Source organism: Lynx canadensis, chromosome B3 (genome assembly GCF_007474595.2).
Source record: "Lynx canadensis isolate LIC74 chromosome B3, mLynCan4.pri.v2, whole genome shotgun sequence".
In the NCBI taxonomy this organism is placed as follows: Eukaryota; Metazoa; Chordata; class Mammalia; order Carnivora; family Felidae; genus Lynx; species Lynx canadensis.
In genome coordinates, this window is record NC_044308.2 from 108,474,904 (window position 1) to 108,488,864 (window position 13,961).

Consider the following 13,961-nt stretch of genomic DNA (forward strand, 5'->3'; position numbering starts at 1 on the left):
TATATGTGTGTATATATATACACACATATATATGTACTATATATACACACATATATACATATGTACACACATATATATGTACTATACATATACACACAATACACATACATATGTATATGAATTTATGTATATGTTTGTATGCATGCATGTGTATAAAAGTATAGATGTTTAGCTCTAGAATCTTCGTTGTGCCCTGTTGCTATGTTGATGTCCTTATAGCCCCCTCCTTCAGGTTGTGAATCTTATGGGAAGGAAGGTCTCTCAGGAGTCTTGCAGGCTGTAGAGGGGTGTCTTGGGGAGGCTGGAACACAGACAAAGGCAACCAGATGTGAGGATAATGTCTCCAGTAAGCTGCATACTCCACTTGCCACTCTGTTTTGCAGTGGTTCTTTGCTCCCCAAGAATATAAATGATTTCTAGAAATTGCACAAAAATATAAAATCTTACTTTAAGATCTGTTAAAAGCTTTTTAATTCCAGGCACACATCTCCTTTGAATGGATAAATCTTTGTGTCATGAAGCAGAGATGCTTATTAGCCTGCTCACTGGGATCTGCAGGTTCGTAGATGAAGCATCCAACCTTTCTTGTATTTTGAAATGTCATGTCCAACTGCCTCTTAATGAAGATTCATTTATCCTTTTCACATTGTTAAGTATGGTCTATGGGGATAGACTTCTCTCAGTCCACATGAATAGAGCCCATTACTGCTGATGGAAGTTTTGCACATGCCTGAGTAGGTGAATAGGCATTGAAATAATCTACATTTAGATTTCCACAGTCATTTTTATTTAGCTACTTTCAGACTTCAATGATGATCTCTTTTTGTCTCCAAATGTTGTTTGACATTGATTATAGGTTATCTGGTAATGGGTCTGAGGTTGTTACTTTAATAGGTGTAAGTATTTCTTTCCTCTGTTTCAGCTGAGAAGTTTTGAGAGTGAACTATTCACAGCCATTAAGAGATCTCCAATTTAATTTGTCATCATGCTTATTCTGTAGTTCACATTAAGTCCAGAGTACTGAAGGAACTGAACAAGTGGACTTGTAGACATCAGATAGCTGGCCATGGTGTTGGCCATGGCATCCCAGGATGGTCAGAACTTCTTCCAGCCTCTCTCTTCCTGGATATCCCGGGTTTATGAAGCTCTCCAGCAAGCAGGAGATATGTTATCTGCTTCGCTGGTTAACTTAAACAAGCAAGACTCTAAATTAAGTGAAAAGCTAGACCAGGACTTAGATGATATTCAGATTCAGGAAGCTTACTTTGAAGATGAAGAACAAGGCAATGATTGGCGTCAAGAGGATGAAAATCCCTTGTTTCTTGAAGTGGATCATTTCTCCTGTTGTAATAGTGATTTGCAGGACTCTGCTCAAAGTTCAAGCCCCAGACTTAGCCAACCTGAAAAGGACTCCTGTTCCATAATGTCCCAGTGGCCCAGTCAGACCCTTGACGACCAAAAGCCACCACATATGGTCTCTTCTATTGCTGAGGAACAACGTCACCTTGAAAAGCAAAGAAGTGGTCTTCAGCACAGCTTTGACAGCCAGCTCTCTGGTATTTTAGAAAATGTTAATGGAAAAATGCAAGGTAAGGTAGCCAGTGATTATTTTCTCTGGGTTCTGCCAAAGGACATTTCTACAAATTTTATTTTGACTTGTTTTAGTTATCATATGAATTTTATTTTTCTCTCTCTTTAAACGTTTCCACATACTGGCTTCTTATTGAGAGATATACTCCTTAGGAATATTTTCAATGTATAAAACGTTGGGAGATCTGTATTTGTGGGTTCCATACTCCAGAACAATAGTTCAGAGCAAGCAAAATGGTGAAAACAAGTTTGTGGGCTCTGTTTGAGAAGCCCTTGTGCATATGTCATGCTTTTTAAACGATCTTTTAAAATGTTCTCTTTTTTTCACTTGGTTAGGAATCTCTAGATGTTACTATATTATTCGGTGTGAAATCCTGTGCAAAAAGCCATACTTGTTGCAAAATTTTTAGTTGATAACACTCCAAGAACACTTTTCACAGCGTTTCACTGAGACGTGATGTGAGATGACAGTAGATAGGAAATCTCTGAAATAAGAATAGCTTGATTTTCTTTAAGCCCTGAGTGGAAAGGACACATTTACAACAAACTGTCTTTAGAGCTTTATCCTGTCAGATATGTTGAATATAGTGAAAATGTAATTAACTCTGTAAAAGTAGCTATAGTATGTCCTGGCATGAATTTCTCATGTTTCTAACGCTCTAAGCCTGAAGTAAGAACATTCGACTTGGTTGAGGGACTGAGGTACCTGACAGGCCAAGAAAGGTGTTGGGTGTGTATATGTGATGTGTGCTTGTAATGCATACATATATCACCAAGATTCTTGGATCTTTTATGTGACTTAAAGGTGATGTCACTAATTCCTTTCTTTTTGGGGGAAGCAGACTTTTCTGGAATACTTCACAGCCTCTTCATCCATTTTCAGTGATTCCTCTTAGTTTTATCTTTTTAAGGAAACATTTTATCCAGATACATGAAATCTTAGAAAATGAGGAAACATAATTTCATATTCTTTTTATAGTACTTTCTTGATACTCTTACTTAAATTAATGTTGAAATGCTAGAATAAATTGGTAAAAACAAGGGAGGCTGATATTCTTTCTGAATATGACAAACTTATAAATAAATTCAATTTCAAGCTTTTAAAAATTATCTGTAGAGATAATTTTAGAAACATCTGGGCAACCAATAGGATTTCTTAGATTTGACTTGAAATTTCTATTCCTAATTTAGAAAATTCTTGCTAAAGTTGAACTGTATTTAAAATGATTAACATGAATTTGGCTTAATAGTTGCTTGAAATTGGATTTTTAAAATTTGTGTAATTGTTGTAATAATCTAACGGCAGTAAAACAATGTGTTTATTGGTTTATTCAGGGGATGTTTATTCTGTGGATCATAGCCTCCCAGAAGGCAGGAGCCACATCATAGATTAATTTTTGTATCCCTAACTTCAAGCATAATGCTAGGTATATAATAGGACACCAAATAATAATTAATGATGGAACATCATTACAACAAGGTAAGCTAACAACTCTAAGACATAGATACTATTATTTTTCTCACATCACAGTTGAGAAGATTATGCTTAGAGAACTTGAGAATATACCCAAGATCCATATTTAGAAAGAGGCACAGCTCAGGAAGTCCAATTAGAGAGTTTATACATATTATTTCTCTTTTTTTTCCTCTCCCTTTTTCAAGTTATAATTTGCATATAGTAAAATTCATCCTTGTTAGTATATGGCTCTGTTTTAATACACAGTCTTGTAACCACTGCCACAACTGAGGTATAAACCATTCCATCACCTCAAAAAAAATTCCCCCAAGTCCCTTTGTACTCATTTCTCTACCACCAGCTCCAGGAAATTGCTGGTACATTTTCTTTCTATCATTTTGTCTTCTCCAGAATGCTATATAAATGGAAATATGCAGATGGTAGCCTTTTGAATCTGGCTTCTTTTATTATGTGCCTACAGTAATGCATTTGAGATTCATCCATGTTGCTGTGTGTTTCAGTAGTTTGCTGCTTCTTTTTTTTTTTTTAATTGCTGAGTAGTATTCCACTGCATGAATGCACCACAGTTTGTTGATCCATTCATCAGTTGAGGGATATTTGGGTTGTTTCCAGTTTTTAGCAATGTAAATAAAGCTGCTATAAACATTTGCGAAACAGGTTTGGGTGCAAATGTAAGTTTTCATTACCTAGGAGTAGGTCATATGGGAAGTATACGTTTAACTTTAAGAAATTCTGCTGTTAGCTGAATACCACTTCACATTCCCAAAATTAATGTAGTCACTCATTTTCACTTTACCATAGTGTTATCATAAAATGTTTTTCAGCCATTCTCACAGGTGTGTACTGATAGCTCTTATTGGGAGATCACTCTCCTCTGGTCTCCAGTCTGTCCTATGAGCAAAGTCACAAACAGCCTCTTATTTTAGACTATCTTTTCAAGGATGTTTGTATGACAAAGAGCCTTGGAAGATAGAGATAGCATCTCTCTTCAGAGCAGAGAGAAGATTTGTTTGCCTTTCAGGCTAATAAAGATAATGTCTCTCTTCAGGGCAAAGCTTAGGCAGATTTGCTTGCAAATGGTAGAGATTTCACAAGCTGGGTCTTCCTTGGCTGTGACATGGCTTCCATGCTGGGCATCTATCTGAGCCTGCCTCTGCATCGCCCCCATAGTACTTGGAGAGTGGGGGACTGACGTGAATGTGATGTTCATGTTGTATGTGGTGCTGTAATAAAACATCCTTTGTCTCTGACTCAAGTCTTATGACTTCTGCCAACATCCATAAAAATTGTAGCAGGCAAAGTTGTTAGTGTGCAAGTAGGATAAAATCTCAAGGCCTTTCATAGGTTTTAACTCTTGTTTTGATTTTAATTTTCATTTCCCCAATAACTAATGACTTCGAGCATCTTTTCATGCAGTTATCTATCATCTGTGTGGCTTCTTTAGTAAAGTCTTCAAATCTTTTGCCCACTGTTATTGAACTGCTTTTTAATCTTCAAGACTTGAGTGTTATGTTTATATTCGGAGTATGAGATACTTTTCTGGATCTTTTCTATTGGTCTGCAATTTACAAATATTCTCTCCCAGTTTTGTGGCTTGTCTTTTCCTTCTCTTAATGGTGTCCCTTGAAGAACAGAGATTCTTAATTACATGAAAGCCATCTCATCAAGTTTTTTATTTTTATGAATTGTGCTTTTGTTATCATATTTAAGAAATCTTTGTATAGCCTAAGGTTACAAAGACATTTTTCTGTGTTTTATTCTGGAAATTTTAGAGATATGGGTTTTACATTTAGGGATATACATTTTGAGGTAATTTTTAAATATGATATGAAGTATGGATGAAAGTGTTTCCCTCCCACCCTCAATATAGATGTCCATTATTCCTATCTCATTTGTTGAAATGATTATCCATTTTTCATTATGTGCTTTGGGATCTTTGTCAGAAATATATTATCTATACATGAGTGGGTCTATTGCTGGACTCTATATTTTACCAATAATCTATATTTGTATTCTTTCTCTAATATCACACTGTCCTGATTTCTATAACTTTTTTTTTTAATTTTAGAGAAAGCATGTGAGCAGGGGAGAGCAGCAGAGAGGAGGAGGAGGAGGGGGGAGAGAGAGAGAGAGAGAGAGAGAGAGAGAAAGAAAGAAAGAAAGAAAGAAAGAAAGAAAGAAAGAAAGAAAGAAAGAGAGAATGAATCTTAAGCAGGCTCCATGCCCAGTGTGGAGCCCCATGTGGGGCTCAATCCCATGACCCTTGGATCATGATCTGAGCTGAAATCAAGAGTCAGATGCTTAACTGACTGAGCCACTCAGGTACCCTTGATTCCTATAGCTTTATAATAGGTCTGGAAATCAGGTAGTGTGGGCCATCCAACTTTATTATTTTAAAACATTGTTTTGATTATATTTGCTTCTCCATTTTTTATTTTTTTATCATTTTAATTTAAATTTTAGTTAACATGTAGTGTAATATTGGTTTCAGGAGTAGATTTTAGTGATTCATCACTTATATATAACTTCCAGTGCTCATCCTAACAAATGCCCTCCTTAATACCCATAACTTATTTAGCTCATCCCCTTACCCACCTCCCCTTCGAGCAACCCTCAGTTTGTTCTCTATCATTAAGAGTCTTTTGTGGTTTGATTCCTATATACATTTTAGAATAAACTTTTGATTAAAAAATTATGCTGGGAATTTGATTGGAATTGTGTTGAATCCACAGATCAGTTTGGAGGGAATGATATGTTGATAATATTTGTTTTTCAATTCATGAACATGGTATATTGCTTTATTTAGTGCTTGGATTTTTTTCCATCTGTTTTGTAGTTTCCAGAATAAAGGGTCTCATACATATTTTGTTAGATTTATACCTAAGTATTTCCTCTTTGGGGATGCTTTTGTAAAGAATACTTTTAAAACTTTAAATTTAAAACTGCTGCTTGCTAGTATGTAAAAATGCCATTGACTTTTGTATAATGGCCTTATATTTTGCAATTTCTCTAAACCCACTGTTATTTCTAATTGTTTTTTGTAGGTATTTTGGGATTTTCTACATAGAAAATAATACAGTTAGTGGGAAAAAGGACAGTTTTATTTCTTCCTTCCCAATATCCCTTTCTGTTATTGATTTATCTTAACTGATTATGCTCTATTGAGCACTCTGTTGAATAAGAGTGATGAAAATGGATATCTTTGCCTTGATCTTGAGCTTACTAGAAAAACTTTGTCTTTCACTGTTACTTAGTATTTAGGTGTAGGTATCTGTAGATGCTCTTTATTTTATTGAAGAAGTTCCCTTCTATAGGTTTGCTATGAGTTTTTATCAAAAAGGAGTTCTGTAAAATGCTGTTTTGCAAATATTGAGATGATTATGTGATCTTTCTTGGTTAGTCTGTTGAAATGAATTACACTGATTAATTTTTGAGTGTTGAGGTTGTCTTGCATACCCAGGATAAAATCCACTTGATCATGGTACTGTTCTTTTCATGTATTGCTGGATTTGTTTTGCCATTGTTTTGTTGAGGATTTTGTTTTCCTTCTGTTTTCATTAGGGATAGTAGGCCTTCATTAGGATAGTAGGGATAGTAGTTTTCTTTTCTTGTACTCTTTGTGTAGTTTTGGTATCTGGATAATGTTGGCCTCACAATGAATTCACAATGAATTCTGAAACATTTTTCCTTTCCTGTAGTCTAGAAAAATTTGAATTAAACAAGCATTATTTGTTTCTCAGAAGTTTTCTATAGTTTTCCAGCGAACCCATCTGAACCAGGAATTTTGTGTGTTGAGAAGTAGAGATGGGGAGGGGGAATATTTTCAACTACAAATTCAGTTTCTTTAGTATGTATAGGATTATTCAAGTTATATGTCTTTTTTCTTGAGTGATTTTATGCAGTTTGTGTTTTTCAAGAATTTTTAAAATGTCATCTATGTTGTTAAATTTATAGACATAGTGTTTCCTTGCTATCTTTTAAATGTTTTAAATTTCCTGATATTGGTGATTTTTGTCTTCATATTTTGCAGAGCGTGTGGTCTGTCCGAGTAAATTATTATCTAATTTATATATCTTTTTTTCCAAAGAACTAGTTTTTGGTTTTATTAATTTTTCTCGATTGTTTCTCTGTTCTTGATTTTATTGCTTTCTACTATTATCTTTATTATTTTCTTCTGCTTGCTTTCGTTATAATTTGTTCTTACTTTTTTCTAATATAATTATTAAATGTATACATTTCCCTATAAGAACTGCTTTATGTGCATCCAATAATTATTAATAACTTGTCATTAGAAAATATTTTCTAGTTTCCCTTTGACTTTTTTTGATACGTGGTTTACTTAAAAGTATGTTGGTTATGTTCCAAATATTGGAAATATTTTAGATAACTTTCTGTTACTAATTTCTAGTTTAATTCAGTATGGTCTAAGTATATATTTTATATAATTTTGTGGGTTTTTTTAATTAGTTAAAGTTTGTTTTATCGTTCTGAATATGTTCTGACTTGTTGAATGTTTCCTATGTACTTGAAAAAGACTATGTATTTTGCTGTTGTTGGGCACAGTGTTCTATAAATTACTTCACGTTTTTTGAGGATGTTTTTCTCAGATTTTTTTTTTATATACTTATTTTATCCACTGATTTTGCCAACTGATTTTGTCTTGTTGATTACTGAGAGAAAAGTATTGCAGTTTCTAACTCTTCTTGTGGATTTGGCTATTTTTCTTTCCAGTTCTAGCAGTTTTTGCTTCATGTAGTTTGAAGCCCTGTTATTAATTCCATATACATTGTAGAAATATGTGCTTCCTTGATGAATTGACTTTTTGCTCATTATGTAATACACCTTTTTTATCCCTGAAGTCTATTTTGATATTAATATGACTATTTCAGCTCTTTCTTTTTTTAAATGTTTGTTTGTTTGTTTATTTATTTATTTATTTATTTATTTATTTATTTATGTGTTGAGAGAGAGAGAAAGAGAGAGAGAGAGAGAAGCATAGAGAGGAAGAGGAAGCAGGCTTCGTGCTGTCAGCAGGGAGCCTGATGTGAGGCTTGATCTTACCAACTGTGAGATCATGACCTGACCCAGAATCAAGAGTACAATACTTGGGGCACCTGGGTGGCTCCATCTATTAAGCTTCCGATTTCAGCTCAGGTCATGATCTCTTGGTTCATGGGTTCAAGCAAACATTAAAAAAAAAAAAAAAAGAATATGATACTTAACCAACTGAGCCACCCAGGTGCCCCTCCAGTGTTCTTTTTTTGTTTTAATTTTTTTTAAATGTTTGGTAATATTTGAGAGAGAGAGACGGAGTATGAGCAGGGGAGGGGCAGAGAGAGAGAGAATCTGAAGCAGGCTCCAGGCTCTGAGCTGTCAGCATGGAGCCTGATGTGGGGCCCAAATTCAGGAGCTGTGAGATCATGACCTGAGCTCAACCGGCTGGGCCACCCAGGAGCCTCCCAATATTCTTTTGATTAGTGTTGACATGTATATTCATTAACTTTAAATTTATTTTTATATTTATAGTGGTATTCTTGTGCATGGCATAAAATTGGGTCTTTTTTTTTTTTTCATCCAACCTAACAAATTTTCAGTTAATTGGTCTTTTTTTTCACTGTTTTGTTTGTCTTAATTGTTTATATTTAATGTAATTTTTGATATTGTTGAAATAAAATCTGTCATTAGATTATTCCTATTTGTTTCACCTATTCTTCATTTCTTTCATCCTATTTTTTTTTTCTGCCTTCTTTTGAATTGACTATTTTTAAGATTCCATTTCCTCTCCACTCTGGGCTCATTATTTATATCTCTTTTTTTAATTAAAAAATTATGTATCTTTTTAAAAAATGTTTAATGGTCATGCTAGGATTTACAACATATATCTTTAATTGCACTCTACCTTGAAAAAATGTTTTACTGCTTTAGGTATAGTTTAGTGATGCTACAACAGTATATTCCCAATTTTTCCCTCAAGTCCTTTGTTTTATTGTGATACATTTTACTTTTATACATGAAAGAAATACTCAATACATTGATGCTGTTTTGCTTTAGATGGTTGTCTCTAGATTGGTTGTCTCTCTGATTAAAATAAGAATGTTTGCCTCATTTATACTATTTGAAGTCTTTAGCTTAGGCGTATATGCTGCTAATGAATTATCTTAGTTGTTTGTCTGAAAAATATTTATTTTTGAAATAGATTTCAGCTAAGTATGGAATTCTGAGTTGACAGTTATTTTTTTCCCCAGCACTTGAAGGTTGTCATTTCACTGTCTCATGGCTTGCATAGTTTTCATATGAGAAGTATGCTGTAATTCTTACTTTTGTTCTTCTGCATGTAATGTGTCTTTTTTTTTTTCTATTGGATACCTTCAAGATTTTGTGTTTATCTGTGGTTTTCAGCAGCTATATCTAGGGGTGTGTGTGCATGTGTCCGTGTGTGTGTGTGTTCTGGTGTTGATTTGTCTTGGTGTTCTCTGATCTTTTTGTGTCTGTAGTTTAGTGAGTTTCATTACTTCTGGAAAATTCTTGGCCACCATCTCTACAAATATTGCTTCTAATACATTCTTTTTGCTCCTCTCTCTAGTATTCCAATTGCACAAATATTAGACCTTTTGATACCGTCTCACAGCTCTTGAATGTTCTTTTTCCTTCACTCTTTTTTCCCTTTTTGTACTTCAGTTTAGGTGGTACAATCTAATGACATCTACAAGTTTACTTTCTTTGTGTCAAGTCTGATGATGAGTCCACTGAAAGTCTGACGATGAGTTCATCTCTGTTACCATATATTTTTATTTCTAGCATTCTGATTTGACTTTAAAAAATAATTTCAGGGGCGCCTGGTGGCTCAGTCGGTTGAGCATCCGACTTCAGCTCAGATCATGATCTCACGGTCAGTGGGTTTGAGCCCTGTGTCAGGCTCTGTGCTGACAACTCAGAGCCTGGAGCCTGCTTCAGATTCTGTGTCTCCTTCTCTCTCTGCCCCTACCCCGCTCACACTTTGTCTCACTCTGTTTCTCAAAAAATAAATAAATGTAAAAAAAATTTTTTTTAAATAATTTCAGTCTTATTTGCTGAAATTTCATATGAGTTTATGCATGTTCCCCCTTTTCCCACTATGACTTTTAATATGTTAATTATAGTTACTTTAACTTTCCTGTCTGGTAGTTCCAACATCTGAGTCATCTCTGAGTTTGGGTTTTTTGATTGCTTTGTCTCTCGATGGTATATTTTTCCTTTCTTTTTATTTTGCTTGTCTTGTAATTTTTGATTCAAATCAAACATCATAGGTAGGGAAAGGAAATAGTATTTCCATCTGGAAGTAAGATTAGCCTTTTCTTAAGCCATACAGAGAAAGACAGATACCATATGTTTTCACTCTTATGTGGATCCTGAGAAACTTAACAGAAACCCATGGGGGAGGGGAAGGTAAAAAAAAAAAGAGGTTAGAGTGGGATAGAGCCAAAGCATAAGAGACTCTTAAAAACTGAGAACAAACTGAGGGTTGATGGGAGGTGGGAGGGAGGGGAGGGTGGGTGATGGGTATTGAGGAGGGCACCTTTTGGGCTGAGCACTGGGTGTTGTATGGAAACCAATTTGACAATAAATTTAATATATTGAAAAAAATATTAGCCTTTTCTAATGCTGGGAGAAGGTTGGGTCAATTTAGTCAGAATTTGATCTGGGTATGGGTTTTGCTGTTATTGTTAACCTCAGTGTTACATAGGCTTCAAAATTCTCTATTATTACATTGTGTTTAGGGTAGGGGCTTGTTTTCTACAGATTTTTGTGAAAATCTGCTCTATCTTCAGCTTTGAGTCTCCTCTTTTTGCCTGTGCCTCAGAAAGGGTCTCTCTCTTTAGGCTTTTGTCCCTCTCCTTAAGGAGACTTCTTTCTTCTATATTACTTGGTATTTGCTAATGTGGTGTGGTTGTGTTGGAAATTTCTGTTTTTTGCTGTTTTGGAGCAGCCTATTTTAGGCAGTTCTTATGTCCCTGTGTCACAGGGTTAGGGCCTTCTCAATAATTTTGCCCCTCCCCTGATGGTCTGACCCTAAGAATTCTTTCTGCCCTTTTCCTAAGGTGGAATTTTTAATTTTGTTTTATTCACTCATGTTAATGTGTTTTTATCTGTGGTTTAGGAGTGACAAAATTTGCTTCCCTTCCCCAAGTAGCTTAAAGCCTTTGTTCCATAATATAAATATCATAGAAGAATTTTGGCAAGACTTCTTACCTCTGCTATAGTAGCCACTCTTCCCCTCTTCCAGGACTGCACTATGAGAGAAACTTTCTTTACTCCTGTTGTGCCCTGCCTCCAGTCTTTCTTATGAATTTTGTGGAGAAGAGCTTCTAAATGGGTTTCGATTTTCCTTGGATTTGTGACTCCTATGAGTTCTGTACACTTGTGCTTGTCCATAGTTGGCCTTTAGAAATTCCTTGAAAATATTAGCTTCTTCTTACCATCTTGGTAAGAAGAGTGGAAGCATTATTTCCAATGTTCTACATCCTAAGTAGAAACTGAGACTTAGAAAATACACACTTAAAACTATATTCTAAAATTGAATTGGACATTCTTATTAATAGAGTAGCATGTTTGGGCTGGGAGATAAATGTACAACTAAGATATTGGTTTTCCTATAATGAGTTGTGTAATGCCTAAGAGTTACTCATATGTAATGAGTCCTATAAAAAAAGTTTTTGTAAAGTGACAACAACTAGGTACATGGTAACTCTTGAGATAATTTTATCAGAGATGGTCAGAAAAGGTTTCACAAAGCAGGTGATATAGGACTACAAACTGTAAGCATGAGTCAGAATTTAACAGGTGGATGGAGGGAGAAAAGCATTCCTTTTAGAGGAATGGCATGAACACAGATATGTGGACAAGCCTGACATTTTCAGGGATGGAAAATGAGGCTAGAGCTTAGGTTGCAACCGGGAAGGTCTTTGTTTTTTCTGTGTTAGGGATTTAGCTTTTATTTTGTAAGCAGTTGGGAATCTCAAAAAGATCATAATCATAAGTGACACCAACAGAGCCTTGTTTTAGAAGGATAACTCTAGCATCAGTTTGGAGGCTAAATTGAAGGGAAGAATGTATGTTGTCTCTCTAGGGAGCTACTGTAAGAAGAAATGGTATCTAAAACAATATGAATACATATAGAGAAATAGTTATCATTATTTTCATGACACAGTGAAGTCATCAAAAAGGCATCTCAGAAAGAGACTCTTTGACAGGGCTCTGAGAGAGCAATGGGGGCATTGGCTTATTAGTGGAGGCAGAAGTCCAGGTTTCCCTCTTGGCCTCCTTAACTCTTGAAGGGGTGGTCCTCATTAATGTTGGGTGAGGATGGGAGTTCTATCTTCCCATGTGAGTTCCACTAACATTGAGTTGAGGGTAGCCTTAATACTGTTGGGTGATGGTGAAAATCTTGTCTCCACTAGAGCTCCTCTGATACCCCCCAAGTTGGGAGGGCAGGAATGCCTCAATTCAAGTCTGGGTCCAAGTTCCTCATGTGGCATATTCTGATAGGGATAGAGGATGCTTATTATTGGCTATCAAAAATGAAATTCCTGGATCCCTACTTTGCCTTCTTTGGCACCCTCTGGTGGGGATATTGATCAGGGTGCCTCATTATAGCCTGGTGAGGATGGGAATGTAGGCTCCCCATTTGGACTTTGCTGGCATGGATGAGGGTAGGGAATAGTTTTTTTCTTTCTCTTTTTCTTTTCTTTTTTTATTTTTTTACTGTGCTGTTTAGCTAGAGTAGAACATTGATTATCTGAGTTTTCTGTTTTGCTAGGCTGCCCCTTCCCTGGTCCTTTGCATAGAAAGAGCAGGCTTTTCTTGGGAACTTTTTTGTCTGTGCCTGTTGGCATTTATGGGTTTCCAGCTTCTTCGGCTTCATGTCTGGGCTATGTGTGGCAAAACAACCCAAGAAACTCACCACCATGCTGTTCCTTGAATTTCATGGTCCCTGGCCATTCTACCATCTTCTCTGTACCTTTTAGTCTTCCTATCTTTGTTTTATATACAGTGTCTAGGGTTTTTGATTGTACTTAGGGGGAAGAATAGGGAAAAGTACATCTATTCTATCTTCCTAGAAGTGAAAGTCTTCCATTTAGTCCATAACAGTATTATGACTAAATCTCACTCACTTTTTTTGATTTCACAGTGAAACTAAGAGCAATAGAATATGACAAAGGGAGGCGTGAATGTATAGATCAATATGGAGAGAAAAATTTCTCTAAAAAGAGAGGTTTTGTATGATGGCTTTTCTCACTTAATCAAATGCTTATTGAATGTCTACCATGTATACAAAGCACTATGGGGAGTGGACAAGTATACACACGTATAGATCATGAGCCCCTCCTTCAGATTATTGCAAAGCTTAATGCCATTTGTTTAATATGTTCCAGAAGATGCACAAATGCTTTCAATGTCCTGGCTGTTGGTGGTGGTGGGAGTTGGGAATGCAGTAGAGACCTAAAATGAGACAGTCTCATTGGCCAAACTCACTCATGACTTTATAGGTGGGGGAGCTTTACTAAGTTGCCTTTAGGGAGTTTCCATCTTTGTCTCTCTTCCTGATGTGATATAGCCCACTAATTTACTTCAAATGCCTCTTAACCAGTGAACAAAGACTCTTGTTCCTCTTTCCTCAAAATATGTACATACCCTGAGCCCTCTATGAAACCAGGATAAGGGACTGGACTCTCAGCTGTATGACTATTAAACACTTGGTTTTTTTGGGTCTACCTGCTGGCTAGCAGTCTTAAATTATCATCAGTGCTCAGTTTTCTTTTTATTCCAACGGATCACGGCAGCTGCAGTACATGGCTGCTTTGCAGTCTATTAAAGAGATGTATTTGGAGATACACTAGGAAAAGGCGGCATTTTA

At 35.7% G+C, this 13,961-nt stretch overlaps 1 protein-coding gene across 1 annotated transcript in view; it reads left to right on the plus strand.

Annotated features, from left to right (window-relative positions):
- Nucleotides 1–929: 929 nt before the first annotated feature.
- SYT16 (synaptotagmin 16) overlaps nt 930–13,961 on the plus strand; it is a 100,043-nt gene continuing 87,011 nt past the window's right edge. Inside the window, exon 1 of the mRNA XM_032593366.1 lies at nt 930–1,589. Coding sequence (XP_032449257.1) covers nt 1,067–1,589 — 523 coding nt within the window. The 5' untranslated portion in view covers nt 930–1,066. The remainder of the gene's footprint in view (nt 1,590–13,961) is intronic.